The sequence below is a fragment of the Mustela putorius genome, unplaced genomic scaffold, assembly GCF_011764305.1.
Source record: "Mustela putorius furo isolate JIRA1106 unplaced genomic scaffold, ASM1176430v1.1 tig00000695_pilon_pilon_pilon, whole genome shotgun sequence".
NCBI lineage: Eukaryota > Metazoa > Chordata > Mammalia > Carnivora > Mustelidae > Mustela > Mustela putorius.
The window spans coordinates 6,589,751-6,615,090 of NW_025421447.1; the positions used below are offsets into that span (position 1 = coordinate 6,589,751).

At 56.3% G+C, this 25,340-nt stretch overlaps 2 protein-coding genes and 2 long non-coding RNA genes across 4 annotated transcripts; 3 read left to right on the plus strand and 1 right to left on the minus strand.

Annotated features, from left to right (window-relative positions):
• The first annotated feature begins 1,383 nt into the window (after window positions 1-1,383).
• Window positions 1,384-5,077, plus strand: SLC16A13 (solute carrier family 16 member 13). The gene is made up of 4 exons (XM_004760385.3): window positions 1,384-2,205; window positions 2,349-2,492; window positions 3,108-3,845; window positions 4,584-5,077. The coding sequence occupies exons 1-4, from the start codon at window positions 2,007-2,009 to the stop codon at window positions 4,778-4,780; spliced, it is 1,278 nt and encodes a 425-aa protein (XP_004760442.1). The 5' UTR covers window positions 1,384-2,006; the 3' UTR covers window positions 4,781-5,077.
• Window positions 5,078-5,571: 494 nt separating this feature from the next.
• SLC16A11 (solute carrier family 16 member 11) lies at window positions 5,572-7,795 on the minus strand. The gene is made up of 4 exons (XM_013060420.2): window positions 7,594-7,795; window positions 7,197-7,340; window positions 6,229-6,996; window positions 5,572-6,143 (listed from the first exon to the last, which is right to left on the minus strand). The coding sequence occupies exons 1-4, from the start codon at window positions 7,793-7,795 to the stop codon at window positions 5,914-5,916; spliced, it is 1,344 nt and encodes a 447-aa protein (XP_012915874.1). The 3' UTR covers window positions 5,572-5,913.
• Window positions 7,796-8,042: 247 nt separating this feature from the next.
• LOC123392927 lies at window positions 8,043-9,149 on the plus strand. Its single transcript, XR_006607644.1, has 2 exons — window positions 8,043-8,181; window positions 8,623-9,149. It is a non-coding gene; the product is annotated as an uncharacterized LOC123392927 (long non-coding RNA).
• Window positions 9,150-9,232: 83 nt separating this feature from the next.
• LOC123392928 lies at window positions 9,233-14,502 on the plus strand. Its single transcript, XR_006607645.1, has 2 exons — window positions 9,233-9,293; window positions 14,102-14,502. It is a non-coding gene; the product is annotated as an uncharacterized LOC123392928 (long non-coding RNA).
• Window positions 14,503-25,340: the final 10,838 nt, after the last annotated feature.

The window sequence follows — 25,340 nt, forward strand, 5'->3', positions numbered from 1 at the left end:
AAGTAAAACATAAAACAAAAAGCCTACATTAAAACCTCCCTCCCCTCCTGGACCCTGGCCACTTCAGTTTATGCCCCGTTGAAAATGAAATCAGCCAATATTACTTAGCCTGCAGTACCTATCAGGTCCTAAACTTAAGCATTCTTGTGCATGGCCTTTCGAATTCCGCTCCCCTGATAACCCTCAAGAGTAGGTACCATTATTATCCCCAATTTATAGTCGGGAAAACCAACTGAGAGGCTCGACATCTTGGTGATCCTATGTCCTCTGTGCACTTGTGTCCCTGTATACAGCCACATTGATGGCCTCGTCTTGGCCTATTTCCCACCACCCAACATGTTGACCCCAAACAAAGTTTGGGGGGGTATGATAATTTTTATTTCCTGCATATAAAATTAAAATTATAGGACTCAATATGCTTTTTTAAAATTACACAGCCCAGGGGTGCCCGGGTGGCTCAGTTGGTTACGCCCTGGAGACGTCATCTCAGCTCTGGTCATGATCTCAGGATGGTGAGAGAGAGAGAGCCCCATGTCAGGCTCTACACTCTGCAAGGAGCCTGCTTAAGACTCTCTGCTCCCAGGTCTCCTCCCCAGAGCCCCCCCCCACCTTTGTGTGCACATGCACACTCTCTATAAACGGACAAAAAACAGCCTCTCATGTGTCACTTGTCTGGATATGAGCCCTTGAGCCCAAGTTGCAAGGTCAAAGTCCTGAGGGGCAGGAATTAGAGGGAAGAAACAAAGCCAAGCCATTAGTGTTATGTAAAGTGGAGAGACTGGATACTGGTTGAATAGGAGGGGCTGACCACTCCGTGATAAGAGCTACCCTCTTTCGACAACCCCATCACGAGATCAGAACCTGCTGTTAGGAAATAGTTTTACCAGAGGGCGGGGGAAAAGCTTTCAACCCCACTGAGGAGGGGGTGTAGGTGGTGCTGGGAGGCCCTGAGTGCATCCACGGCCGCCCTTCCTCTCCCGAGTTATTTTTGGTCTCTGTGACTTGTAGATTTCCTGTTAGCGAGGACAGAAGCAACAGGAACCGAGTCGCCACTGAAGACACAAGTGCCCGCAGTCCAACAGTCCGTTTCCCCAGTCTCTTCCTCGGCCCCGGGGCCCCTCGGGGATCCGGGCATCGGGGTTCTAGTGTGCACGGGCGCTGGGACAGGTATTTCGTTTGAGTCTCAGGGAAGAACCCCTACACTCACCCCGACCTGACCTTGCCAGTGGGCCCCTCATTCAGCAAGTTAGTGTCCTCCTCTCCTGAACCGGTTTACCCCCCAACCCTCCCCAACCCCCATGAGCTCCCTCCGTGAGGGTCTTGGTGCGGGATCCTGGACCGATCGGCTGGTGAGGTGGACGGGAGATGCAACAGCCTCCGGGCAGGTCCCTCCGTCACGCGGGGCCCATCGAGTCCGCCTTCCTAGGGCCCCCTCCTGACGCATGCGCCCCACTCACTGTCCGGGTCCAGAACCGAGCTCTAAGCCCCGCCCTGCCCTCCTGGCTCCACCTCCCCGGCTCCGGGGGTCCCGCTTCCCCACTGGCCAGCGGTGAACAGGCATGACAGCTGGGACCGGCAGGTTGCTGATGACCTCAGGGACCGCAGCGATAAGGCGGCGGGATAACCCGCACGGAGGCTGGCGCACTGCAGAGCCGGCGCCCAACCCCAGGGCCGCCTCCGGACTCCAGGCTGAACGTCGGGGCCCCGCCCGGGCCGGTGCCGCCCAGGCCTCGACCAGCTGCGCTCGGCCCACGGAGCCCCGCCCCCGGGAGCCGCAGGCGCGGAGGCCGCCCGCTCTCCCCACCTAGGCTGCCGGGCCGGGGCCCAGGGAGAGGCTTAGGCGTCCACCGCAGCCTCCCTGCCTCCGGGGCTCGTCGGTGCCTTCCTCAGCAGCGGCAGCACCCTGGCCTCCGCCGCGCGGGCGGCCGGGAGAGTAGAGGTGGGGGGTCCCGCGCCCTGCTCCCAACCGGGCTGCGCGGAGTGTCGGCAGCCCCGTGCCCTCGCCGATGGCACCCAGGGCCGAACCCCCCGACGGGGGCTGGGGGTGGATGGTGGTGCTCTCCGCGTTCTTCCAGTCGGCGCTGGTGTTCGGGGTGCTCCGCTCCTTCGGCGTCTTCTTCGTGGAGCTGGTGGCAGCGTTTGAAGAGCAGGCGGCGCGGGTCTCCTGGGTCGCCTCCATAGGGATCGCCGTGCAGCAGTTTGGGAGTGAGTGCCGCGCCCGGGTCCGCCTTGCTCCGTGGGACCGGGAGGGGGATGCGGGCACGCTGGGGAGGAAAGGGCGGGGCTGGGGAGGCTACTGGCCAAGGACGCCGGAGAGATTCTCGCACGACTGTCTTCCTCTTTCTCAGGTCCCGTGGGCAGTGCCCTGAGCACGAAGTACGGGCCCAGGCCTGTGGTGATGGCGGGGGGCATCTTGGCTGCGTCGGGGATGCTGCTCGCCTCCGTTGCTACCTCCTTGACCCACCTGTACCTCAGTATCGGGCTGCTCTCAGGTGAGACCCTGGACAAGGGCAGGAGAGGCCAGCTGCCTCCCGACTTTCACCTTCTTCCTGCCAGCTCTGAGCGGCTAAGGAGGAGCCGATGGAAGGTTTTGGCGAGCGCCTGTGCCCGGAAGGGAAGGACGTCTTGAGAGCGTTGACTAAAGTGATCAGCATGAGCAGGGATATTGAGAAATTCACAAATGTTGAGACCAGAATTTGCAAGCCTGGGGCTGGTGGGGCTGGAGTGTCTGAGGAAGAATGACCATGAAGTTGTGCTAGGCACCATGGCTGCAGAGTAGAAGCCATAATCCAAGTTTACAAGCAAAGAAAGGTTCTCGAAGCTTGTGTAACTTGGCAGACGGAGATCACACAGCCAGAAGTGGTATAGCCCGAGGTATAGATCCGAAGTTGGGATCTAGTTACTGTGCATGCAGTATTTCTAAGCCTCCACAGTCCCATCGGGTGTCTTAAGCCTGTCTTGCAGAAGAGGAGACCAAGGCTGGGAGAGGAAATAAAATACACAGGGTCGTACTGCTCAAAAACCAGGCCTGTGCTACCGTGGTGGGATTACCCAGTGCCCCGGGAGCCCTAAGAGTCCCCCAACCCCTCTCTCTTCCTTTTTGACAGGCTCTGGCTGGGCCTTGACCTTCACTCCGACCCTGGCTTGCCTGTCCCGTTACTTCTCTCGACGGCGATCCCTTGCCACAGGGCTGGCACTGACCGGCGTGGGCCTCTCTTCCTTTGCCTTTGCCCCACTCTTCCAGTGGCTGGTCAGCCGCTATGCCTGGAGGGGGGCCCTACTGCTGGTGTCTGCCCTGTCCTTGCACCTGGTGGCCTGTGGTGCTCTCCTCCGCCCGCTCTCCCTGAGGGAGGACCCTATTGTGGGCGGCCCCGCGGCCCAGCTCACCTCCCTGATGCATCACGGCCCCTTCCTCCGTTATACGGCTGCCATCACGCTCATCAACACTGGCTACTTCATTCCCTATGTGCACCTGCTGGCCCACCTCCAGGACCTGGATTGGGACCCACTGTCTGCTGCTTTCCTACTCTCAGTGGTGGCTGTCTCTGACCTCGTGGGACGTGTGGTTTCTGGGTGGCTAGGAGATGCGGTCCCAGGACCCGTGGCACGACTGCTGATGCTCTGGACTGCCCTGACGGGAGTGTCCCTGGCCCTGTTCCCTGTGGCTCGTGCTCCTACGGCCCTAATGACTCTGGCCGTGGCCTACGGCTTCACATCAGGGGCCCTGACCCCGGTGGCCTTCTCCGTGTTGCCTGAACTGGTAGGGACTGGAAGGATATACTGTGCCCTGGGACTGGTGCAGATGGTCGAGAGCATTGGGGGGCTGCTGGGGGCTCCTCTGTCAGGTAAGGAGGATCGGGTTTCCTGGGGTGGGCGGGTGTGCATGATAGCCATGTCATGCAATTTGGGGAGGGGTCTAGTGACATTATAATGTGCATGAATATTGCCCTTGGGGATGGCACAGAACACGGCCTCCGTGGCCAATCCGAGCAGCCCCAAAGTGGGTCCAGGGACAAGGAAATAGGGGCCGTGGAAAGACTCTGAGGAGCTATGAGGGCCCCGTGGCTGGGTATCTACAGATACCCGGTGCTCAGAGGTATCTGTACCTTGGGTCCTCAGAGGACCTGGCTGGACCCAGCCAGACGTTGCCTGCAGGTGTCTGGCTCTTCCCTTATCCTACTGGGCCCCCCGCCAGCTGTCTGAGCTGTTGGGTCAAAGTTTTCCACAGCCCAGATGCCAAAACCTTCAGACCCTTAACTTTCTCCTCTTAATTATTAACTGAAAGTGTAGACAGGAAGGCCACAGTTGCTTGAAAGAAAGGTGCAGGTGCACTGGCCCCATCTGGATACCCAAGTCTCTGCTGGCTGGCTTGGAGGCCCTTCCTGAAGGCAGGAAAGAGGTTGAAATTTCCCTACAAAAATGACATGTAGAAACCTTGGGACACCAGAGTTCTCGAGCTCATCCTGTTCTGTCTAAGTGAGTTCGAACTCTTCCGAGATGACGGGCTCAGGACTATGCTCTTCCCTTCATAAGTGTCAGGAAGTGGGGCACCCACATGTGTTCTTTTTCTCTCTTGGACCTAGGTTACCTCCGGGATGTGACAGGCGACTACACAGTTTCTTTCGTGGTGGCCGGGGCCTTCCTTCTGGCAGGAAGTGGAATCCTCGTCACTCTGCCTCACTTCTGCTCCCCGGCCTCTGCCTCCAAGCCCCGGGACCTTGTCACAGAGGCAGTGGACACCACAGTCTCTCGGACCAGGGACACGCTGGGAGAGGACTGAACTGCACAAAGGGGCTGTCAGACCGAGAGGCCAGAGCTCGGCAGCTCCAGATTCTCCTCCTCTGGCCCATCCTGGTGCCCACAGAACCACAGTGCCTTAAGCATCTTGATCCGCTCCCCCACAGGGCAGGCCTGGGCTGGGCGGTGATCCTGCCTGGTGTGCACCAACCCCCTAGTATTTTGCTGAGGACTCTCATCTCTTCTTTGCTCCCACAACCTTTATGGAAGGATCCAGGAGCTCGGCCTTCTCCCCGGGGGCTGTGAATCAGCTGTGACAACTAAAGGCCAAGAGACTTAATATGTTTTACATGTGATCTCTAGTGTCGCCCACCAGCTTCCTTCTCTGCGGGCAGGTGCTTGGGAAAGGGGGATGCCCTTTTGAGATAAAACAATAAGGAAATGGGGTGATCATCAGAACCTCAAAAAGAGCTGGGGCCTGTGTGCTTGGGTTGGCCAAGTGGGCTCGTGGCTAAGAAGTGGAGGGAAGGTCCCCACTTTAACCCTGGACTCTGCTGTCTGGACCACACCCCCTCCGTCTGGCCCGCAGACCTCCCCTTTCCTACTGTCTCCCGAGACTTAGAGGACAGTGGTGAGGACACAGGGGTGGGAGGGTGGCTTGGGAGAAGGAGCTGCTACAGCAAGAGCTGAAGTCCAGTCCAGCATTTTCCTCGGGCTAGGGGAAGGAGCCTGAAATGCAGGGAGGGGTTAGCTGGGGGGTCTGGATGGGGCAGATGGCCCTCTCCCTCCTGAGCCCTCATCCCAACACACTGAAGCTGACAGGTAGGCAACTTCTCCGAGCTTCCCTGTGTTTTTATTGTTTTTTGCGAGAGAGAAAAAAAGAGTGACAGTGGAAGAGGGGGAGAGAGAGAGAGAAAGAGAGAGAATCTTAAGCACTCCGCATGCCCAGTAGGGAGCCCACTCGAGGGTTTAATCTCAGGACCCTGAGATCATGACCCTGAGATCATGACCTGAGTGACGTCAAGAGTCAGAGGCTTAACTGATGGAGCCCCCCCGGGGCCCCCTTGAATATCTTACGTAGAAGGAATGTTTTCATCCTCCCAGATTGGCTAACAGTTGGAACTTGCAAGAAACTGGATAGAAATTCTTTGCTGGGGGTGGGGCTCGAACTCCTGGTCAACAAGCAGTGTCCAGAGCGGACTGGGGGCCTCCAGGGGAAAGCAGGGCGACTTGAGGAGCTGGGAGCAGCTCCCCCCTCTCGGGGGGAGGCGTGGCCGGCCTGGAGGCTGGCCGGCAAGAGGGCAGCGCCCCGGGCAGCCCCATGTAGATGAAGCTGCCGGAGAGGATAAAAGAGCCGCAGGCGAGGAAGGAGGCGGTGAAATCTCCCGTCTCGTCCCTTAGGAAGCCTGTGAGGAAGGGGAAAGGAATTTAGGGGCCTGGGATCCCGGGCAGAGGACGGTTGCGAGCAGATCTGTTCGCTCGGGCCCTTACCTGACAGCGGAGGGCCCAGAAGCCCCCCGAGGCTCATCAGCATCATCACCAGCCCGGTGGCCTGGACCACACCTCCGACGCCCACCAGCCCCGGGAGCACCCCGAACACCAAGGGCGCGTAACTTCCTGCGCTGAGCCCGTAGGCCCCGGCCGCGGCCAGCAGGGCCCCTTCGCAGCCCTCCCGGCTGCCCACCAAGGGCACCAGCCCCACGGCCAGCAGCCCCAGCCCGGTCAGGGCCCCGAACACCGCCAGCAGCCGCGAGAGAGCCACCCAGCCCTGGTCCGCCAGCCACCCGCTGATGAGCCGCGCGCCCGCATCCCCCACCGCAGCCACCGCCACCACCAGCGCCGCCCCATACCCGCCCAGGCCCAGGTCTAAAGCGTGAGGGGCCAAGTGCACGTAGGGGACGAAGTAGCCGCCCCCGACTAGGGCTGTGCCCAGGGCGAACACCAAGAAGGCCCGGCGCGCGAAGAGGTCCAGGCCGAGGGCGGCTAAGGGCCCGCGGGGTGGGGCCGGGGGGTCGTCAGGGAGCACCAGGGGTCTCAGGAGGGCGCCACAGGGGGCGAGGTGGAGAGTGATGGCGCCGAGGAGGAGGAGGGCGCCCCGCCAGCCGAAAGAATCAAGGAGGAGCTGCAGGGTGGGCGCCAGCAGCAGCGAGGAGGCCCCGTTGCCCGTGAGGGCCAGCCCCACGGCCAGGACTCGACGGCGGGAGAAGTAACGGGACAGGGTCCCGAGCGCCGGGGCGAACACCAGCGCCCAGCCGGAGCCTGCGGACGGACGGCACCGGATGAGGACCGGGATTCAAGACGCGGGCTCCGGCGATCCCGGCCCCGCCCCTCCGAGGCCCCGCCCGTCGCGAGAGGCCCCGCCCGTCGCGAGAGGCCCCGCCCCTCGGGCCTCCAGCCCCCAAGAAGCGCGCCCCTCTCCAGCATCACCCCTTGGGGACCCGGTACCCCTCTCCCCTCACCGGCAAGGACGCCCAGGCCCAGGTAGAGGTGCAGCAGACTGCGGGCGAACGCCGAGAAGACGAAGCCCAGCGAGGTGAGGACGCCCCCGACCATCACCACGGGGCGCGCCCCCCAGCGGGTGCTCAGGGCGCTGCCCACTGGGCCTGGAAGGGGGCGGAGTCAACGGAAGACACGCCTCTGCGCCCCAAACTTGATCCAACACTTCTCCTTGGAGGCTGGCCAGGCCTAAAACGTCTCCCCCAACCTAAGAGCTCCTCCCCTTGACCTAGAGACCCTCCGTTTTCTGGGACTCGGTCCCACCGGGCGCCCTTTCCCAGGGAGTCCGGTCATCAGGTGGGTCATCCATCTCCGCCAATCCACCCCAGTTCCCGCCTCCCGCCTCGGGGCCCCCCTCACTGGCTGCCTGCTGCACCGCCAGGGCCAAGGCGCTGACCCACGCGGTGTCCTGAGTGCTTCGGTCAAAGTGCTCCGCGAGGTCAGGGAGAGCAAGGCCCAGCGAGCGTAACAGCCCGTAGGAGAGCCCATTCACCGCGAAGGCTGCGGCCGCCACCACCCAGCCCCAGCCCCCGTCCGGGGGTCCGGCCGGCTTGGGAGTCATCGCCGTCTGGGGAAGGGGGAACACACCACGTCTGTGCCTCCTCTAGGGTCCTGGGCATCCCTGAGATCCGGGTTCCCGTGGCTGGCCCGGGGTGGGCACGTCCCCGGGGCACGGTAGGGCGGGGCGGAAGGAGGGGGAGCTAGGCCTAGGGATACATCTCCAGGGTGCGCGCGAGCTCCCGGGCCCGGGTGACAGCCGGATCTCCCGGGCCTGGGACTCCCCCTCCCACACGCATCCCTTCCCCCTTACCCGACCTCTCCGGGCGGTGGGGGGAGGGGAAGGACAAGGAGCAGCTGGGCCAGGTGTCCTCCCCGCTTGCTGCGCGGGCGGGGCCCCCCGAGGGGAGTGAGCGCGGAGATGGAGCCCCACCTGGACCGGCTCTCTCGGTAAACAGAGATCGCCACTGGGGGCCTGAGCCACCTGGGACGCGGGGGTGCGGAGGGCGGGGAGCTGACACCGTCAGCCAATCGGCCGAGCTGCGGGTGAGGCCAGACTCTGAGTCCCACGGGGATTGAATTATACACACGCGCACACACACACACACAGCCCCCGCAGAAGGAGCGGCGGCGGGGGGCGGGGGGGTGAATGCAGGCGGCCCCTCCCGGCTCAAGCGCACGCACCTGCCGCCTGCTGCTCGCGGAGGAGACGCGGGGATCACAATCCCCAGGAAACCCAGGGCCCGGAGGCAACAGTTGGAAAGAAGGGTGACCCCCCCCCCAAAGCTTGCCGCGAGGAGTACTTTTGTTCTCACGGAACTTTGCTGGGGGACCAGGTCATTCTCAGGTATCAAATCGCTGACCTCCACCCCGGGCTTGTTCCTTGCTCAGCAATAACCGGCCGTCCGGGGCAGACGGGGAAGAAGAGGGCTCCCCCCCTATGAGGAGCTGGGATGTGCCGGGCATCAACCCACGTCACCTGTTCCTGCCCACGAGGAACCCCTCAAGAAGGTGTCCTGCCCATTTTCCAGATGAAGTCACTAGGAATAGTGAGGTTAGATGCCTTGTCCCCAAAGCACCGAGGTTAAAGATGGTGAGAACATACGAATTTGGGTCTGTCCCTCTGCGGAAGATACAGGGAGACCAGACCCAGCACGGAAACAGAATGCCCCCCCCCCATCCCCAGAGGGAATGGCCTGGACACAGTGTGATACCTCACTGGCCTGGAAGGATCCCTGGGATCGGAATCGCTGAACACTTAGATTCAGCGTTGTAGAACAAGGTGGGAAATCCGGGACCTGCACCCAGGCAGTGGCTTGTTGAAGAAGTTGATTTGAAAGCACCGTTTCAGCGGCCGCATCTCTGCCTGCCCACGGGCCCTGTCCCCGTGCTTTAATAAACCACCATTTTGCACCAAAGATGTCTCAAGAATTCTTTCTTGGTCATCGGCTCCGGACCTCAGCCCACCAAACCTCACCTAGGTTCTAGAACTTCATCATATGGCGCCCGAACGTGGGGCTGTGAGTCTTTACATTTGGACTCTGAGCTTCGGTGCAAAATTGGTGAGTACTTTCTTTCCGTTTACTCTGATTTCAGAGGCTTTTCAAGGAGTATGGTCTTATTGGAACTCTTGCATGTCAATTGCTCAGGCTGTAATCCTCTAGCCCGTGGCTACTCTATGGGGAGGAGAGCGTCTGCCTTTTGGCTGTAAGCTAGTACCCTGGCCGGAATGGCAATAAGACCCAGAAACTTGATGGCCTCACTCTATTCCTGTTCTTATAGAAAGTTGTCTCTCTTGGGCACGGGACAGCCACCTAAGTCACCAGGACGGCTGTCAATCTTAAGACTCCCGTGTGAGGTTTCCTCCTGATTGATCTAATGTGATCCCCTCCACATGCCCGGTCTAGCCACTTCTGGCCGCAGGACCTCCACTGGGAGCCGGTCGAAACCAGTACCCAACTGAATTAAAACACAACCGGGGACCGTTTCCTAGGGAAGTTGGCTGCAAGGACCACATGTGTTGGAATGTCGCATAGACCATGATGGATTTCAATCTTTACTGTTTCTCGTCAGTGTCTTCTGCAAACCGCCTAAAGCTATGAAATTGGGTAATTTCCCCTTGCCAAACTTTTCTAGTATTTCCATGGGTTAATATGACAAAACAGTATGCAGTCTTCAGGACATACGATAGCATGGCACAAGCGTTTTAGTCCATTCACCAGGCACCCATCAGCAGCCTAGGATGCGATGGGGTAGTGGAGGGACGCCGGCACCCCTCCAGGGCCTCTTAGGGCAGGAATGCCTTCTAGGGAAGGCAGGATGGTGATCAATAGCGATATCTTGAGGGACGCCTCTGGTCGCTTTTGACACACAGGAACCTCTGACATATCCTGCGTGGGACGCTACCCGGGAGTCAGGGGGGATTTGGTAATGGACCTTCTTTACTTTTCTGGAAGCATGGCCTCAGTAGGCTTCTTCAGTTCCCAAGGACTCTACCTTGGGGTGCCTTTTAACCCACTGGAAATAATTTGGTTTGCAAAACTTAGGAAAGGACTGAGCTCCTGTAACACTGCATGGCCTCAGTGGGATCTATTAGATCTCTGCAGGAAACAGGGCAAATGGACCTAGGATACCTTCACTGCTCATTTATTGCTTTATTGCTCTATACCAGGACCCCAGACTAAGGGGCTTTTGCGAAATGTGTTTGCCCAAATGAGTCAGCTAGTAAACTTTCTCCTGACATATTGGATGGTAATTACGTAAATAAGCCTTCTTCTAGTAAACCCAGGTTGCTGGGCCATCCCTAGCAAAGGGGACTCTGGCTTTATTTCTCTGTTTCTCTTAATAGATGTGGGGGCTTAAAAAAAAAAAAAAGCACCGTTTCCACATTCAGGAGGCTTTTCTTGAGCTGTTGGAGTAAGACTGTTTCAGGTTCAGCGATGACACAGTATCAGAGAATTTGACGGTGTGCGGCTGGGAGCCACACGGTGGCAGTGTTTCCTCGTCCTTGAGAGCGCGTCTGCAAATCCGAGGAAAACAGCCCATTTCTCTCCTTTGGCGCTTAGGCCTTTCACCACGGAAGGAACACTCCCTCCCCATTACACACACAAGTCTCATGCCCAGCTTTTTCTCACTCCTAAATTTGTGCATCTGCCGTCCCCTCTCCCTGCAATGTCCTGGATGGGGAACAGGTGTCCTTGAAGGTAGCCGGTTCTGCCGAGAACGCCCTAGGAGAGTGGTCTCACTGGTTTCCCCCGCCTGGGCTGCTGTTGTGGGAGACACCCGGCAGGGGAAGCCGGCCAGTCCTCAGCCACCGGGCATGCAGAAGGAAGCCTACTTCCTGAGCTGGCAGCTGAGAACTCTGAAGCAAGTAGGCCCCCTCCCTACCCCCAACCCCCAAACAGATCACACCCACAGCCAAAGAGGAGACTGGACCCCCCTGTGTCTGGGAGTTGTACAAAGTAACGCTGGGCAGCTTCTTATGAACCCAGAGGGCATCCCAGAGCCTGGGACTGGGATGGTTGGTCGTCAAAGGGCACGGTCCTCTATGCCTCGTCCTTCGTACTCAGCCAAAACGACCATTACGGTGCCAACACAGCAGTGAGGCTGGGAGAATGCATTCCCGAGCTCAACTCTCTGAGTTTCACTCCCAGCTGTCACTTATCCTCCGTAGGGTTGTGAGCAAATGACGTGCCTCACCTTCCTCATCTCTGAAATGGGCTCATAACAGCAGCACCACAAATGCGGGACCTAGCACAGGGCCTGCAATGTGGTGTGTGTCGCTCCCTTTTTTGGAATTGTTGGACGACCCGGCTGGACCCTCCAATGCCCCATCCTCCCCCCACCTGGCCACTTCGATTACTGCCTTGAAGGCAAAGAACCACGTGGGTCTGGTGAGTTCCCAGTAGAACGAGGTGGAGTTAATTTTGTTTTCTTCTTTATGACGAGTGGCTTTCTATGCGTTTTCCAAAGTTGGTGAGAAAATGCTAGCGTCCCTATCTGGGCTCCAAAAACAAAAAAGAAAGGCGTCAGAATAAGTTTTGTTCATTTGCTCCTTCAAACAAAGTATTTTTAGATGCCTCAACATTGCTGGAAACTATGCTCAGGGCTGAGGAAATAACTATGAATGATCCGCCTCTCCCCTCTGAGCCCCCACCATCAGATTAGGGGAAAGGTGAAATGCAGAGAGCCCCACACGAGGACGGGGACAGACACTGCTGCCTGGAAGAGCTGACTCATTCCGCTCGGGCCTGCTGGGAAGGCTTCACAGAAGAGGAGCCCTTTACATGGGGTCTTGAAGGATGAGTAGGAGTTTGCCAGATGGTTGCGTGGGCAGGGGCATTCCAGGCAAAGGGAGAAGCTTATGGAAAATCACAAAGGCACCAACCAGCTTGACATACTCTTTATTGTTTGGGGTGCTACGAAGAGCAGCTCTGTGGGGACGAGATAGGGTATAGGAGGGTGGCATAGGGCAGAGGATCCCGTCGTCACGGGTGTTGAAGGCCAGGCTAAGGAATTTAGATGTTTCTCCAGAGTCTGATGGTTCTCAAAAATTTCCACTGATGTAGCGTTCACTAGTATTCCATAGTATTTGATGCTGAACACAGAGAGGAAGGATTCATACAGGTCAGCATGGGGCAGGGGCGGGGAGGGGTGGCGCAGGAGAGTCTGGGGTTAGACAGTTTTTCTCGATGTGAGAAATTTCTTTGGAACATCTTGTTTTACGTTGAAAATTCATCTGGAAGTTTGCATCCTACTTCATTCTACTTTCTAACCTTTTTTTTTAAGTTTAATTTATTTACATAATCTCTATATCCAACACGGGGCTCAAACTCATGACATGGAGATCGCGAGTCTCACGCACTTCCCGCGGAGCCAAGGGGGTGCCCCTCTACTTCATGATCTTTGACACGTAGGAAAATAATGTTTTAAATAACTACATAAATTATTTCCATTTTTCTGCCCAGGTCCCCACTGGCGGTGGGGGGGTGGAACTCCCCTGCGGGAAGTCATGCCCCATCCCTACCCACTGCCCCCCTCATCCCTCTGGGAGCCCTCTCAGCCTGCAGGGACACCATCCGTCTTTGCCTTCTGTCCCTCGTCTCCACATAGCACTGGAGGTGGGACCTTGCGGAACTGATCTCTGGGCAAAACTGGCTGAGACAGAATTGAGCTGGAGATTGGCAGACTGAGCAGACCCAGGGTCTGTGCTCCAGGGATGGGCCAGATCCTACGGAACTGTTTGGAGGCCCTGGACTGCTAGTGGCTACCCACCAGGAGAAAGCTCCAGAAGCAGATGCTGGACCAGCTCAGGTCTTTAGGGAGATCAAAAGAGAGGTCAAACTCTGTCCATAATTTGCTTTGGGGACCCGGGGATGTGCTAGTGTGTCACTGTCTGTGAGCTCTAAAATTGCTTTGGGACTTTTTCTTGGGAGCCCCTGCAGGAGGTCCGGTCCTCAGCGCAGGAGGCCCGGCCATTCCTGGGGCCCACCTGCTAGGGGGTGGGAGGTGCACCCTCTGCAGAAGGTAGGTGGGAGGGAAGGGGAGAGGCAAGGGAAAAAGGCTCTACCTGAGGTACACAAAAATAGAAGGCTCTCCAGAATTTGGCCCAGCTGACCTTGGGCTTCTATGTGCCCAGTTAAGGGGCCTCTTAGCCCTCACCCCAAAGTCTCCTCCTTCTTCAGCTCACCCAGATACAAGGCTTTGGGAAGTCAGCAGAGACCTCCAGGGCCAGACCCTGGAAGAGTGGAAGGAAACAGGGCACAAAGGTCAGATGTGTGCTTTGGGGCCCGGGAAGCAGAGATGCTGAGATGCTCTGGGAGAGGGAGGGGATGGGGACGAGGCTTCGGGGGAAAGGAACCCACTCAGGGCAGTGGGGCTCACTGCGTGCAGGGAACAAGTCTGCCTGGGTGACCACATAGGAATGGAGATCCGAGCTGGGTCCCTTGAACAGTGGGGACTGGGACAGGGTGAGGAGTTGCTGAGTCTGCAGCTGGGGGAACCTGGTGACGGGATCACAGGGCTGAGGCTAGAGCTGGGCTGGAGCCAGGACATAGGTGGGGCTGCACCGGCCTGGGAGTCCGACCCCACTCCTTACTCCACACTTACTCCCTCTACCCAGTTTGCCTCCCGTGCCTCTTCCAGGCCCCCTGCCACCACCCCCACCTCCCGAGACCTCTCCCCAAGGTCTGCAGTCTGTGGCTGCTGGAACTCTCCCGACAGCCCAGTTTCCAAGGATGAGGATCAGGATGGCGGGAGCCCCCAGTGAAAGGCTCTGAGCCTGGGCCATGTGCCTAAATATCCAAACGTGTCTGATCTGGCATCTTCTGGGGACTTTGGCTAACGTCTGTGTCAAAATTCTGAATTATAGGCTGTGGGCACCAACTGTGACTTACTGAGGGACAGAAATGATGGATTCCAGAATGCTACGCAGTGTCAGAATTACCCAGAGGGCTGCAGAACTGGGTTTGGCAGAATGTGGGTCTGCCACTGCTGTCCCCAGCAGACGCTAGACGTCCCTTCCAGCTCGAAGCCACCACTGCGCCTGGAAACAGAGGCTCGGCGTGTTCTCTGCCCCACCCCCCACAATCTCCAGATTCAAGGCCAGGGTCGGGGTTCCTGACCGCCTGAACCCCAGGCAGGCACTCTCATCCTGGCTGGAAGGGACACTGGGGCAGAGCACCTGGGCTTTCAGCGTCCACAGATGGCTGGATTCTTCCTCCGTCAAAAGGAACCAGGGACATGTCAATCATATCTCAACAAAACACAGAACAAGTGTAGATTCGCCTGCATTCTGTTTCCTCCCATTGTTCTGGACACACGCAGCCACCGCTGCATCCCCCCCATCCAGTGTCTTCTCCAGCTCCCTGTGGGCCTCCTGACTTGATTTGAGAAGGGGGGGTTGCACGAGAAAGGGCAGGGGTGAGGCCTGTCATTTCTCCTCTGCCGTAAACCAACCTCTTAGCTACCCCTGCATTTGCTGGGCCCATTGTCTGCCTTCCCAGCCCCAGCCTGGGACCTCACCCTGGTCTCAGAGGACCCAGCCTCTTAGGGGACTCAGCTGACAACACCTGGACTGCCCTCGGGCTGTCGGGAACCCAGAATCTGCTTCCTAGCTGGGCACTGTCAAGTGGGACCAAAGCCAAGGTGGGAGGAGACACGGAGTCAAAGAACAGGTTTTCCCGCCCCCGGGGATGTAATTTAGACTTCCGGATTGTGTCCTGTGCCGGGTGGAGTCTGGAAGGCCAAGTAAGGGCGAGGGAACCTGCTTTCTTCCCCCCTGGAAGAGCTCCTTGCGTTCACACTGGGAGGGGTGGGTGGGCAAGTCCTAACACTGCTGGGAGGGTGTGCGGCCCCCAGAGTTCCAGAAGCCACACGACCTCTTAGTTTCTGTGCACAGGGTGGGAAAGACCTCCAAAAGAGCTCAGATGGTCGGCCCCAATCTCTGCCCCTCCCACACTCCACAGTCCTTGCCTCTGCAAAGCCCTTTCCAGCATCTCCCTCCTCCCAAAGCATTCTCAGCCTGAGCAGTCAATCTCTCTCCCTAAGGGTCCCTTCCCTCTATCCTATCAGGCAACCAGCTTTACCCAATTTTCTTCCCTGAGCCTCAAGTCTGGTCTTATCTCTCTTGAATTACAATCAGAACCTCTGCAAGTGGGATGGATCCTAGCTTAAAGCACATTTGTGAGTCTAATAGCTTCTGTCTATTTGAAGATGCTGGCGGCTGGCCCAGAGGAAGGTCACACCTGAATGGGCCAACAGAGGTGAAGGGGGGTCTGGCCAGCCGGCTTTCTAGCAGATGCACCCTGATTTATGGGTTATGTCCCTACCCTGGACCCAGATATCTGGGAGGCGGAAAGTTGGTGCTGAGAGCTGAGGGGCAGAAGTTCTGGGGGACAGTGGCCAGCGGCTGCTGAGAGCAGTGAGCAGCAGTATGGGCTAAGACTGGGGCCCAAGCTCCATGGTACGGAAAGCCTGGCTGTTCTTGGGTGGCTCATGGCTTCTGGGTTTATTTTCATGTCGTCCTTGAGGAGAGCTGATTTATCCCCTGAGTATACAGGGCTTAGGGCTAGAAGCTTTCCAAGTGTTTACAGATAGCTTAAAGACCTAAGAAAAGTTTATTAAGTCTAAAATACAAAAAGAAGGGGCCCCTCAGGGGCTCAGTTGGTGAAGCACCTGCCTTGGGCTCAGGTCATGATCCCGGGATCCCAAAATGGAGCCAGGAGTTGGGCTCCCTGCTCAGCAGGGAGTCTGCTTCTCCCTCTTCCTCTGCTCTCTCTCTCAAAGAAAGAAAGAAAAACATTTAAAAATAAATAAAACACAAAAAGAAAACTATAAGCACCTAAACTGATAAATGTGTGCAAAACATCACATTAGTCAATCACCTTCTTTGCTAAATTTCATATTCCTAAAATTTCACAACACTGGAAAACAATTTGTGGATAGGTTTTATTCACGTCCTAGAATTTCCTAAATATTCATGGGTTCAATCAGTTTCTTGTAGGCAATTTTTTTTTTTAAGATTTTATTTATTTGAGAGAGAGCACAAGTAGGCAGAGCAGCAGGCAGAGAAAGAGGAGGAAGCAGGTTCCCTGCTAAGCAGAGAGCCTGATGCAGGGCTCAATCCCAGGACCCTGGAATCATGACCTGAGCCGAAGGCAGAGGCTTTAAAGATTTTATTTATTTATTTATTTGACAGACAGAGATCACAAGTAGGCAGAGAGGCAGGCAGAGAGAGAGAGAGGAGGAAGCAGGCTCCCTGCGAGGAGAGAGCTGGATGCAGGACTCGATCCCAGGACCCTGAGATCATGACCTGAGCCGAAGGCAGCGGCTTAACCCACTGAGCCACCCAGGCACCCAAAAAAAGAAAATCCTTTAAAAAATCTTAACAGCCAAAAAAAAAAAAAAAATCTTAACAGCAAACGTATTTTGTAGGGAACATAAGTGTATGTTAGCACACAGGATTCTGACAGGGACCAGGGACCCTGTAACCAGACTGCCCAGGTTTAAATTCTGGCTTTGCCACCTTCCAGCTGTATGACCTAGAACAAATTATTTCACCCACCTGTGCAAATAGCTACCTCCTCCCTAAAACAGGTGGTGGTAAGACAGCACCTACTTCGGAAAAGAAAAGGTGCCAGTGACGCTGATGGTGACAGCCAGGGAAGCTCCTGGTTGCTGCCAGCACAACTTTGTGGGACTGTTGTGGAAATTCAGTGGGTTAATATCTGTAACGCATCTGGAACAATTCCAAGTAAGACTGAAGCTCTATTTAAATTGTTTGTTAAAAAAAAAAAAAGCAAACAAATGTGGGAGAGCTGTGGATTTCTCCCTGTTTGCTTATGTCTTTAAGAAAGTTCCGTCCCAGGGGCGCCTGGGTGGCTCAGTGGGTTGAGTGTCTGATTCTTGGATCTTGGAGTCATGGGATTAAGCCCCCCATCGGGCTCCACAATGAGCAGTCTGCTTGGGACCCTCTCTTTCCCCCAAATAAATTTATAAATCATCTTTAAAATATGAATAAGAAAAGGGAAACTTAAAATTACTAGAAAGATTTCCAGCAGAGAGCTCCCACAGCAGGAGCAAGCGTCCCCCACTCTGGGCATAACAGTGAGGCTGAGACCTGAGCTGGTCCCCCGCAAGGACTACGTGTGTGAACCGTGTGTCACCAAGCGGGTGTGGATCTGGCCAGGGTGGGTGGTTTCCCCTCAGAGGAGTGCAAGAGATGGGTTGAGTCCTCCCAGATCCCAAACAGATCAGGAGTTTGATTCATTGCCTGCCTTACCATAATTCTACAAAATGCACCATGTGGATGTGACCGTGTTGATACGGGCAGCTTCCAAGGGCCAGGCCAGGAAATGGGGTGACTCTCAAGCAGGAAGACACAGAGGGCATGTAACCCAGTCCTTCTTTGGCTTCACTTAATGTGATGGAGCAGACCTTACCTCGAAGAAAACAGACATCCTAAGAATCCGGAAAAATCCTTTAGAGCAGCAGTGGAATGAGGACCGGGAAGGCAGGAGGGGGTTAATCCCAGGCCCAGCGGTTAATAGAGACCTGCTGGGCTCTCAGGACGGGCTGTGACTGGTGGTCGGTGAGGGACGCTGGGACTGGTCCCATGGGCCCTGCAGACCGGCTCCCTCCTACTCCCCGCTGCCCCCCCACCCCCGCGCCGGCTCCGCAGGGCCCAGGGAAGCTGCGGCAGGGCAGAGCCGGACAGACGTGCTGCCCACGGAGGACAACCAGAAGCGGCCTAGTGTGACACACATCCGGTCCTCTCCGCCTTCCGGGGCGGCGCGACTCCTCTCCGGGCCGCGCGGTCAGAGGGTCGCGCACAGACTCCCGACCCGGGTCACTGCAGGCAGCCGCGGCCGCGCCCCGGAGGGCAGGTGGTGTCGGGCCCCGATTCTCGGGCGCAGCCTGCGGAAGGCGGTGGAGCCGGAGCTGCGCCCGCGGACCGGCTCACCGCACGGTCTCGCTCTCGCCCCGCAGCCGCTCCATCCCGCGGCAACGCCCGACCCCGCGGCCCCTCGCCGCAACCGAACAGCACGCGGAGGAGACGCGGCCAGAGCGGCCGGCTCGGGCCCTCGGACACCCGCAATCCCAGTAACTGGGGCACCGCCGGTCGTCCCCCCGGGCCCGCGGCCTCCGCCAGTAGAAGCCGGCGCGACGCCCGCAGCCCCAGTCCCGCGCCTTTTCCCTCTTCCCACCCGGAAGACAAGCTTTCACACAACCCCCCGCCCAGTGCCAGACCCTCGCGTACCATTGGCCAGAATGGAGTCTCGTGTCTACGCCTGAGCCAATCACCGGCAAAAGAGAGTGGGCGTGTCCTCCTATGTTTAAACCAATCCTAACGGCGCTTGGCCGGGGAGGGGGCGGGGCTGCCCCGGACCTGCGTCCCTGAGCACGCGGGAAGAGGCCGCGGGGCATGCCGGGATGCCGGGCTGGGCCGGCGAGCGAGCCGCGTGGAGGACTGCGAGGCCCGCAGGCGCCAGCGCCCCTTTCCGGCCTGTCTCGGCTTCGGCCGCTTCCCAGCCGTGGGTGGGCTGTTGGTCTCTAGGGCGACCAAGGAGCGACAGATCCCCAGAAGGGGACCGCTGTGTGCCGGAGGCTGCAGCCTCCAGTCCCGGGCCGGCGGGGCAGCGGGGCCCGGAGGCCAGCAGGGCCCGGAGGCCAGCGGGGCCGGCTCCCTCCACATCCCGGACGGGACACCCCCACCCTGGCCTCTTCCTGGCCCCCGTGCTTCGCGACGGTCCTTGCCGGGCTGCCTGGGTGGCCCCTGGTGTCCTCCCCCGGGGACCGCGGCCATCCTGGATCAAGCTACAGCGACCCCATCGTACTAACCGCATCCGCAGCCGCCCTGTTCCCAAATAAGGCCGCAGTCACGGATGCGGGGGGGGCTGGGACTTCAACACCTCCTGGGAGGACACAGTTCAGCCCTGAACAGGTGTGTGGGGCACCCTGGTCCCAGGATGATCTTTCTGCATCACCCAATCCACAGGTTTCCTGCAGCTTTTAACCAGACAGTCCTTCTAAGTAGGGTTGCCATGCGGGTTCCAATGAATCCAAAGCTACAAGGGCCACACCCTGTTCCACAGTCTCCTCCCCTCCTCACCTAAGCCTCCTTGTTTCCAGAAACAACTTAGAAAAGCCGGCAGGACCACCGACGAGCAGTTCTATCTTTCTCAAACCCAAGTCCGAATGCAGAGAGTTTATTTGCAAAATCAGAGAGCCAGCACGGGCCAGCTCTTAAAATTAGGTAACAGACTTCTCTCAATCTCTCTCTCTCTCTTTTTAAAAAAATTTTATTTATTTATTTGTTTGTTTGTTTGTTTATTTGGGAGACAGAGGCTCCCCACTGAGCAGGGAGCCCAGGGTGGGACTCAATCCTCGCACCCTGAGATCGTTGCCTGAGCCAAAATCAGACGCTCAGCCGACTGAGCCACCTAGACGCCCAGGAGTAGTCTTCTTTTGAAATATATTCTTGCCACTCAGAAGAAAGTTCAGGGTGCTGATTGTTATTGTTTTGCTTTGTGAAAACGTAGCTTTAACATAACACTTTTTTGTTCAGTCTTTGAGCTTTCTGATGCATCAGCTGTCCCAGATTAGTTGAGCTTCTCCTAGTCCCTACCCTACCTTCTGGACATTAATATTCTTAATATCCAGACCCTGTCACCAATCACACACACTCATCTAACCAAGCCCACCCCCAGGATTCCGACTTTTCGGAGCTGGGGCAGCCTCCTCTTTGTGGCCCCCATGACTCTGCCTCCCGCAACCAGGCTGTAGTTGATTTTGTCTTTGTTGTTGATGTGTCTGTGTGTGTGACAGTTACAGCATGACCTGATGCACTCATTCCAGACCTGGAGAGCTTGTAAGAACTGGTGAAAATTTCTAATTAGTAATTTCAATATCATATATTTATTGTTCTTAATTTAAAAAAATACACTTTAGTGGAACCTGGGTGGTTCAGTCCATTGAGTACCTGACTTCAGCTCAGGTCATGATCTTGGGGTCCTGGGATCAAGCCCTGTATTGGGCTCCCTGCTCAGTGGGGAGCTGCCTCTCTCCCTCCCCCTCCCCTAGCTTGTGTGCTCTCTCTCTCAATCTCAAACAAATAAATAAAATTTAGAAAGCACATGTTACCCAGTTAGAAAATCCAAGATATTAAATGAAACGTTTGCAAGCAGGCGATACCATTTGGAGCAGTCGATGAGGCCTCTCTGTCCCCAACATCAAGCCCCACTTAGCTACTCCCTCCTGAGTTGGGCAGATACGCACATAAACCAAGACAAAATTTCAGCTGGATTTCTGAATGTATTTGCAAAACTCATGATGGAAGCCACATTGTGAAGAGCAAGGTGACTGTAAATTTGCAAGAGGCAGGCTGTGGAGGAGAGAAAAGCTGTTTCGATTTCCAGCACTTTGACTTTCAGGATGAGCAGACCACAACAGCAGTGACACGGGCCACAAGGCTGACTGCATCCAGAGAGAACGCCGGGACAGAGCCAGCCCCCCGGGGCTTGGAGATATGTGGTGCCACCTGGGGAGGGGGGACCTGCAAGGAAGCGGGGAGTCATTGCTGTGGGTCCTGTCCCAGGGATCTGAGCTCAGACCATTGATGGGTCGGATTTCTGGGGACAGGAAGACTGAATGTGCATTGGGTTGGTGGTTCAGCAGATCAGAGACAATCTGTGCTTATCAGATGAGAGGCTGGCAAAGGACCTCAGAGGGAAACGCTCCCCTCCCCCCACAGAGCCCCCCCCCCAAAGTAGATGTGGCAGACGGTGTGTGCGGGCAAAGGGAGCTCAGGACAAACCCTGAGTCTCCCATCAGGACAGTTATCTAAAGATTTCTGCGTCCTTAAAGGAATTTGTGGGAGGCTAAGAGTGGCCAGCAGACCCAGGGGCCATAGGCTTTGGAGCTGGGAGAAACCAGGGTAGTGGGTGTGGACCAGCAGCCCAGGAACCTTGGCAGATCCCAGGGTGGGGTGTGGGCGCTTCAGGAGACCCCAGTGAGGACACTGTGAAGCCCCGCTCCAACAAGCTAGGGCCCCTGGACCCACAGGGGGAGAAGAGGGAAGGGAGAGAACCCAGAGTTCACCAAGCCGGAAAAGGAGGGAAGGCCACACGTGACTGGGGTGTGAGAACGGCCAGGTGACTGTCCCAGATCAGGGCCATGGCTGCTTGAAGAGAAGGCAGTCAAATCCCCTTAGAGGGTTGGATCACACCATCTGCTTCTTGAGGCACCCTATCCTGGGTCCTGCAGTCTGTGTGGGCGGGAGGGGGACAGGCGGGTGTGGGGGCAGGTGGCGCCGCTCCCCTCCCCCCACCTCCATCTCCACGGGTGGCTGACACTTGGCACCACCGTCTGGGGCCGCTTCCTCTCCTCTCCTCTCCCCCTTCCCCAGCTCCCGGAGTCCTCCTCTTGGGCCTCCCAGGGAGAAGGAGCAGGACTGGAAGGGGCCAGAGGCCGTCTGCCCTTCCTCCACCTTCTGCCTTTCCTGACCCTGAAGTCTCCGGACTGTGATGGCTCCAGATAAGTTTGCCCGGGTCCAGGGGAGCCACTCACCTTCCTCTCGCCAGTGCAAGTGCTTATTACAGAGCTCTTTCGTGACTGTGGCGCCTGACTCAGGGCTCTGCCTGGCACAGCCACCTCCCAGGCAGTGCACAAGATCCACGAGCCCTCACGGGCACCCCAACAGACTAGCAGGACAAGGCAGGAAGACACCCCCCCCCCATCACAGCCAGTGACCTCTGGGCTGGCTGTGCTGAGGGTTTGTAAAGAAAAGGATGAATGAATATCCTGAGGGTTTCCCAGTCTGGACACCTAATGCCCCAGGGGGACCAAGATGGGGGAGGGTGGGAGGGGCCAACCCTCCAGGAGCCGAGGCCCCTGCCCCTGCTTGGGCTCCTTGGTGACAGGCTCACGGGCAAGGGCTGTCAATTCTTTGAGTTGAGCAATGAGCAATGAGCTCTGGTTACAGCCCAGCTGCAATGCTGTGTGATCTCTGGAGAGTTGGTTAGCCTCTCTGAGCCTAGGCGTCCTCTTCTCAGAAAGGGGAATGATCAACCTTGAATGCACACATCTCTCCTGTGTGTGGCCAGATCTCCTCCTGCCTCTCCTCCTTCCACCCCTCTTCAAAACCCGCTCATCTTTTGGGGGGCCTGGTTGGCTCCGTTGTTGAGCCCCTGACTCTTGACTTCTGCTCACGTCATGCTCTCAGGGTCCTGAGATCGAGCCCTCTGTAGGGCTCTGCACTCATCATGGAATATCATAGGGCTTAAGACTCTCTCCCTCTCCGTCTGCCCCTCCCCCCTAAAATAAAGAAATAAACCTAAAAAATAATAAAATCTGCTCAGATTTCAGATATCACTTAACATTGATTCTTCAATGTAGGCTGCTTCTTCCTCCACTCCTTCCCCTGCTCATGCTCTCGCTCTCTCTTTCTCTCCAATAAATAAACAAAATCTTCAAAAAAAAAAAACAAAACAAAAGAAAAGAATAACCTAGTTATTTTTAAGATCAAGGAAACTCAGCTGTACACACGGACCAGCTCCTAGATCTTCTGCATTTTTGTTTTGTTTGTTTAAATTAGTAACATTGGTATAGGACAGCAAGGCTGAAAGACAGAGGACACCACGGAGATTTTCCCTTCCTTTTCTTGTCTACCCCTCAGTCCCCCCTGGAAGCCCAAGCACCATCCTTTCACATGTACTCCTCCTGGGAGACCCTATGCATCCACAAATGTATTCATTTATTTTTTTTACCCAAAGAGTAGCATGTTTCGTACACCGCTCCTACCTGGATTTTCCCAATTCACAACTTGGAAATCTTCCTCTGTCAAGCGGTTTCCTTTCTCACGGGCATGACATTCCACTTGACAGCTCTGCTGTCCCCGGGATTTACAACGTTTAGATTGTAAATCGACTGGCTTGGGAAGGACACACCGTGTATCTGTGGGAGACATGAGCGGTGATTGTTTGCTGTTTCACGTTAACTGCTTTTGTCAAACTTTTCTAGAGGGGTTGTACCAACACTCCCAGCAGCTCTGTGGGCCAGTTACTGGTTCCCCCAACCCCCCACAGATATAGTGAGTTTAAAAAACCTTTTGGTCTCGTGCTCGCTTCGGCAGCACATATACTAAAATTGGTCTCTGGGCGCTTGGGTGGCTCAGTGGGTTAAGAGTCTGCCTTCGGCTGGGATGCCTGGGTAGCTCAGTTGGTTAAGCAGCTGCCTTCGGCTCAGGTCATGATCCCAGCGTCCTGGGATCGAGTTCCACATCGGGCTCCTTGCTCCGCAGGGAGCCTGCTTCTCCCTCTGACTCTGCCTTCCACTCTGTCTGCCTGTGCTCGCTCTCACTCTCTCTCTCTTACAAATAAATAAATAAAATCTTTAAAAAAAAAAAAAGTCTGCCTTCGGCTGAGGTGGTGATCTCAGGGTCCTGGGATCGAGCCCTGGATCCCACTCCCCACTTCACTAGGATTCTGCTTTCCCCTCTCCCTCCTGCTCATGTGCTCACACTCGCTCTCAAATAAGTAACCTTAAAAAAAAAAACTTTTTATTCTGTGACAGCTTGATAGAAAACGAGGGTCTTTCTATGTGTTTAAGAGCCATTTGCACTTTACTTATAGATTTTATTTATTTGGCAGAGAGACACACTGAGAGAGAGAACACGAGCTGGGGGAGTGGGAGAGGGAGAGGCAGGCTCCCTGCTGAGCAGGGACAGGGATGTGGGGCTTGATCCTGGGACCCTGGGATCATGACCTAAGCAGACCGCAGATGCTTAACCAACTGAGCCCCCCAGGCACCCACAGCGTCATACTTTTTAAAAGGCTCCTCACTCTGAGATTATGGGAGAATTATTCCCAGTTTTCTTTCAATGCTTCTATTATTTCCATTTTTACATTGACCTCTCGAGTCACCTGGAACTCATTTACGTTAAGGACCAAAAGAAAGATCTGATTCTCATTCTCCACGTGCCCGTCCACTTGCTAACACGTTACTTGTAGAATCTTCTTTCCTCTGTGGAGTAAACCACACTTTTATCACGTGCTGAGCCCCTGTATGTACCTGGGCTCTCCGTTCAGCTCTTTTGAACTGTCTCTGTTCACGTACCAGCTCCGCACTGGTTTAGCTATTTCGGATAATCTACCCACATTACTTTCCATTCTATTTTTTTTTTTAAAGATTTTATTTATTTATTTGACAGAGAGAGATCACAAGTAGGCAGAGAGGTAGACAGAGAGAGAGAGGAGGAAGCAGGCTCCCTGCAGAGCAGAGAGCCCGATGCGGGACTTGATCCCAGGACTCTGAGATCATGACCTGAGCCGAAGGCAGTGGCTTAACCCACTGAGCCACCCAGGCGCCCTTACTTTCCATTCTAGAACTTGCCTCGTTCTAGATATCCTCACTTCTAAGGCAACTTCATACAATCCGTAGAATCGGCTTCTCCACTGCCATGTATATCCTCCTTTGACTGTCTGTACGCGATCTTCTCTGATGTGAAGTCTGTGCCGCTTTCCTGTCCCGTGGACGACCTTAGCAGATTGACCTGCTGCCGGTTTGCCATCCGTCTCCTCCGGCTTTTAGATTTTGTTGTCCTCGAGTTGCAAATAACTCTCCTTATAATTCTCCCATATCTATGTACGACTTGCTCATTAGGTAGGTGCTATATGGTAGGGAACAATCAAGAAACAGCTTTCTTTCTCTCCCTCCCTTACGACAGTCCAAACGCACACCTGCTTCAGTCTCTCTTCCCCGCACAGCTGGAGAGTGTCTTGGGTGTGCTTACAATTAAGCGGTCGTTTAAGTTTTGCTCACCGTCTCCTCTTCAGCTGTGACATGCCCAGGCCAGCCGGAACCCAAGCTGGGACTCCTAAGCATTGAGACCGTTCCCTACCCACCCCCAGCCCCGGCCCCGGTCCGCTCACTGGGGGCGGGGCAGTGGGGGCTGCGATGGGTGACATGGCTGTGCTGTCCCTGTTCTTCCTCCTCTTTCTCTCCCTGTCCCCTTGCTATGTTTCTCTTTGCTCCTCCAGGGCTGAAGTGAAGGAGGGAGAGAAATAAAGGGGAGGGGCCCGCGGTCATACCTGACTGGGACTGGCGCTGTT

Bases quoted from the DNA above. Each gene is read 5' to 3' on its own strand.
- SLC16A13 (XM_004760385.3), top strand. From the start codon at position 2,007: ATGGCACCCAGGGCCGAACCCCCCGACGGGGGCTGGGGGTGGATGGTG. The intron at 2,206-2,348 runs GTGAGTGCCGCG...CCTCTTTCTCAG, and splicing joins CGCCGTGCAGCAGTTTGGGA to GTCCCGTGGGCAGTGCCCTG. The intron at 3,846-4,583 runs GTAAGGAGGATC...TCTTGGACCTAG, and splicing joins GCTGGGGGCTCCTCTGTCAG to GTTACCTCCGGGATGTGACA.
- SLC16A11 (XM_013060420.2), bottom strand. From the start codon at position 7,795: ATGACTCCCAAGCCGGCCGGACCCCCGGACGGGGGCTGGGGCTGGGTG. The intron at 7,341-7,593 runs GTGAGGGGGGCC...GCCCCCTTCCAG, and splicing joins GGCGGTGCAGCAGGCAGCCA to GCCCAGTGGGCAGCGCCCTG. The intron at 6,997-7,196 runs GTGAGGGGAGAG...GTCCGTCCGCAG, and splicing joins GGGCCTGGGCGTCCTTGCCG to GCTCCGGCTGGGCGCTGGTG.